General features: G+C 40.8%; 1 protein-coding gene across 1 annotated transcript; it reads left to right on the forward strand.

Annotated features, from left to right (window-relative positions):
* Positions 1–894: 894 nt before the first annotated feature.
* Positions 895–3,943, forward strand: six2a (SIX homeobox 2a). The gene is made up of 2 exons (XM_020921397.2): positions 895–1,454; positions 2,814–3,943. Exons 1-2 carry the CDS (start codon positions 895–897, stop codon positions 3,136–3,138), a joined length of 885 nt encoding a protein of 294 aa, XP_020777056.1. The 3' UTR covers positions 3,139–3,943.
* Positions 3,944–4,458: the final 515 nt, after the last annotated feature.

Below are 4,458 nucleotides of genomic sequence, written 5' to 3' on the forward strand. Positions count from 1 at the left end.
GATTTTTGCATACTGATATCTAAACGCATAACGTTCTTTCAAAAGGCCTATATTCAAGTTACAGATATTTAAGAAAAACATATCATGTCATCAGTTGTTGTAAAGTTATTTTTGTTTGGTTCGTTTGCTGCTTATGAACAAGCGCCATATATGGTACTCTGATTTAAATGGTTTTCGTATCTCAGAGTAATTTTAAGTAGTTTTAAGTTGTTTTAAGTAGTTTTATTTGAACTACTGAAGCTTAGACTAGTCCCTCTAAGAAAGTGGGACTGATTTGAGCGATCTTGCAGAGTGCGTCTGAGTGCGGAGCGCCGTAGGCTGTGTCTCTGGCGCCATCCCTCCTCCAACTGCTGCATGATCCACTGCAGCTCTCCAAACTCACCCACGCGCTTTCTGTTTGGCTGCTTCGGCTGTCCATCAAAGTTAAAGGGAAGGAAAAAGTGTTAAAGAAGAAAAATGTGCGCGTTCTTCTTATTGGGAAGGCGGGCTGCAGTGAAGGGAACAATCGGCTTGACTTTGCCAGGGAGCCACCTCAAAGCGTATCGGGTTACTTTGAGTGACAGCGTAACCATGGCAAATAATTTGACTAAGGCTATTGTCTTATCCTCGCCATCCCCGGGTCAGATAACCGACCAATCAGAGTTCATATAAACGCTTGTCTTGCCAGCTTAGAATAATATTATTAAAAGGAGGCAGCAGTCAGGGCTGTGGGAGTAGGTTGAGTAGAGACACCACGGAAAAGGACGTACCTACGGCGCAGAACACTCTCCTTTGCTCTCTCCTGCTTCAGAGCCTTATGAGGAGTTGTCGCCTGGGGTTTTGCACGGCTCAATGGACCTGACTTGATCAACTTTGAACTTCTTTCTCGGGACTTTTGAGGACTTTTAATGAACAATGTCTATGCTTCCGACGTTCGGTTTTACGCAGGAGCAAGTTGCGTGCGTCTGCGAAGTACTCCAACAAGGCGGCAACATTGAGAGACTGGGTCGCTTTCTGTGGTCTCTCCCCGCCTGCGAGCACCTCCATAAAAACGAATCTGTGCTGAAGGCAAAAGCGGTTGTAGCCTTCCACAGAGGCAACTTCCGAGAGCTTTACAAGATCCTGGAGAGTCATCAGTTCTCCCCGCACAACCATCCCAAACTGCAGCAGCTGTGGCTTAAAGCGCACTATATTGAGGCAGAAAAGCTGCGTGGACGGCCGCTCGGAGCCGTAGGCAAATACCGAGTGAGAAGGAAGTTTCCCCTTCCCCGATCCATCTGGGACGGAGAGGAGACCAGCTACTGCTTCAAGGAGAAGAGCCGGAGCGTGTTGAGAGAGTGGTACACGCACAACCCGTATCCGTCCCCCAGAGAAAAGAGGGAGCTGGCTGAGGCCACTGGACTCACTACCACGCAGGTCAGCAACTGGTTCAAGAACCGGCGACAGAGAGACAGGGCAGCGGAAGCCAAGGAGAGGTACAGTACATGTGTCATCTATTCATGATTGTACTTAAACCGCTTTCATGGTTTCATGAGACTAGATTACAAAGTTTTGTTTTCATTGATAAGAAGATGTAGACAAAACTGTTCATTTGGAAAAGGAAGTAACTTTTACGCACATAATTTTTGCCAAAAGAAACTTGAAAATGTATGTTCCCCACACGTTAGACCTAATGATTAGATTCTTGTATGTAAGAATTTGTTCTTATTTTGTAGGCCTCGTGAGTCTATAATTTAGCAGTCTTTCTAAAAACAAAACATAACTAAGTCTCACCCAAAACAAAAAAACAAAACAAAACAAAACAAAACACCACAGATAGATTTATATTGTCTTAAAGCTTTTCTTTTGTTTTTCATTTAAAATGGTATTTGTGGTCCAACTTGCTGGATTTGTCACAAAGTGTCATCAGCTACTTGTTCTGTGTGCGGATTGTCTCACGCTGCAATAAGTTACTAAGTTTAGTAAGGATCTTTAAAATTGCATTTGTACCATACGTGCGTATGATAGGAGATGTGTGGATGTGGGTAAAACGTTGAAGCAGTAAATTAAAGGCATGTGCTCAGGTAAATTATAAGGCGATTTGCACAAGGTTCCTTTTATGTTCTGGTAATAACATTTATTCAAACATCAGATTTCACTGTGTACAAGTTCAACTCTTCAGACTCAAAAGCATTCAAAAGTCATTATGCGGTGACTGCCAACGCTCTTGAGCCGTGCGTTGAGCTGTTGGAGACGGGTTGCAGTCAGGTGTTCTCTGGCTTGGTGTCTTCTTTCACCTTCTGGCCTCTAATTCGGGCTGAAAGCTTTACGTAAATCATGTCTCCCCCAAGACTGGAAAAAGCCCTTACTCACCACCCACTACTAACACCGTAGACACTTATAGACGCGTTACTCAGCGAACTTTCAGCAGTGCAATAATTAATGTTGTCATTTGTTCACGAGCTTTACATTTGGTCAATAACCTTATACTTGAGTATAACTAAATAGCCTATGGGCAGTTATTTTACTCTATAACTCACAATACAATTTTACATATCGGTAAAAAGTGAAACTTATCTTACAACTATAAATTAAACTTAAAAATAAAATTAAAGTTAAAATAGCTTAAGTAACTTTAAAAATAGATCAATTTATAAGCGCATAACAAGTATTTGCTTTAGTCACAAATTATTCAGCATTTTGAAAATGTATAGTCTAACCTTCAGTGAGGGTAGTCTGACTGTTGGTCTATTTTTTTTTAATCAGAATTGCTTTTCCTTAAAATTTTTGTGCAAAATGTTTCTCTCTCATTTTTTTTTTTTTTTTTTTTTTTTTTCCTGATTTTTTGTGTGCAGGGAAAACAACGAGAACTCGAACGGAAACAACCACAACGCGCTGTCTTCTTCCATGAATGGAAGTAAAAGCCTTTTAGGAAGTTCAGACGATGACAAAACGCCGTCCGGGACCCCTGACCATCATCATAACACGTCTCCGGGCCCCGCGCTGCTCATGGGCTCGAACAGCAGCGGTCTGCCTTCGCTTCACGGCCTCGCTCCTCCGCCCGGGCCCAGTGCCATCCCGGTGCCGAGCGCGGACTCAGTGCACCACCACCATCACCACGGACTGCACCACGACATTCTGAACCCCATGTCATCCAACCTGGTGGACCTGGGCTCGTAGGCTACACGGAGAAAGACTCACCACAAAGCACTGTGTTTTAGGATCACCTGTGGGAGGTTTGGTGAGACTCGAATCATCGAGAGTGAACGACTCTTGGCAAATCATTTGAAAAACAAAACGGAGATTCAATCTCTGTTTGGTGCAGAGCACAGAGTTACACGCTTGTTCCGTGCGTAACTGACTTAGTGGAAGTGAACACTCGACTTCTTGTAGGAGTGGTGCAAGAAAACCGAAGGTGAGACTTCATGGGAGAGTATTTTATCAGAATGTTACACCATGATATATTGTTCAAACAATATAGCCTAATACAAAGGTCTTAACTATCGTTGCATATTGGGGTGTTATCACATGGCATACCCCAGCGCTTTGTCTACACTATTTTTGTTGTTTACATGTTTTTATTTTAAGCAGAGCCATACGATATTTTTTTTTTGTTTTTTTTGTTTTTTTGTTTTTTTTTTTGACATATGGGCATGGGGCTGGACGACAGTGACAATGATGATGGGGTTATGATATTCTCATGTGTCTTATATAACGAGATCTTAACCTTCTGATAGAGAACGAGTGAGTGCATGTAAAGTTTGCGGTATGAAACGTAAATCATTCATACACTTATAGTTTCATATACCCTTTGCAATAAAATAAGAGAAATACACGGACTGTAATTACGAGTCGTTTGCTTTTTCCTGTGTTTTATTGAAAGTATTTTATGTAGAATTAAAAGGGTTGAAATTGTTCGTATAATTATTAGCCAATATTCTAAAACATTTACACGGAAATAGGAGAAGGGCCGTTTTACGCTGAAGTTTGGGTTGCACTTAGGCCTATTTGAAAAATGATCTTTTATTTATTTTTTACTGGGGCAACATGGAATATAAAAACGATTGTATCCGAGATTTGCTTTTTTATTTATTTCTTTTATTATAATTTTTTTTCTTTTTACAAAATTGTGAGAATTTGAAATCTGAATAAATTCCTCGCATCAGTATTCAACCTTGTAACTTAGAAATGACTAAATGTTGCAGCTCAGCATCGACCTTATGTTTATTCAGTGCGAAGTTGATTATTACATCTCAGTTTGATTCGAGTCACTAAGTCAAGTGACAACACATTTTTTGTTTTGTTTTTTTCCTTCCCTTTTCAAAATGTACACTTTATAGTAAGAGATACAATTTCTACTTAATAATGGGTTAGCCTATATGTTTTGTCATATATAAACGGTCAGCTTTAGTATATCAGGCATACTGAGTACAATCTAAACAAGAGTGATCGCCCGGAGATGTTGTTTCATTAAGAGAGCGTATCCGCATATACGTCCTG

The sequence above is a fragment of the Boleophthalmus pectinirostris genome, unplaced genomic scaffold, assembly GCF_026225935.1.
Source record: "Boleophthalmus pectinirostris isolate CB_2022bp ecotype Guang Dong unplaced genomic scaffold, ASM2622593v1 HiC_scaffold_5, whole genome shotgun sequence".
Lineage (NCBI taxonomy): Eukaryota > Metazoa > Chordata > Actinopteri > Gobiiformes > Gobiidae > Boleophthalmus > Boleophthalmus pectinirostris.

Bases quoted from the DNA above. Each gene is read 5' to 3' on its own strand.
- six2a (XM_020921397.2), top strand. From the start codon at position 895: ATGTCTATGCTTCCGACGTTCGGTTTTACGCAGGAGCAAGTTGCGTGC. The intron at 1,455-2,813 runs GTACAGTACATG...TTTTGTGTGCAG, and splicing joins GCAGCGGAAGCCAAGGAGAG to GGAAAACAACGAGAACTCGA.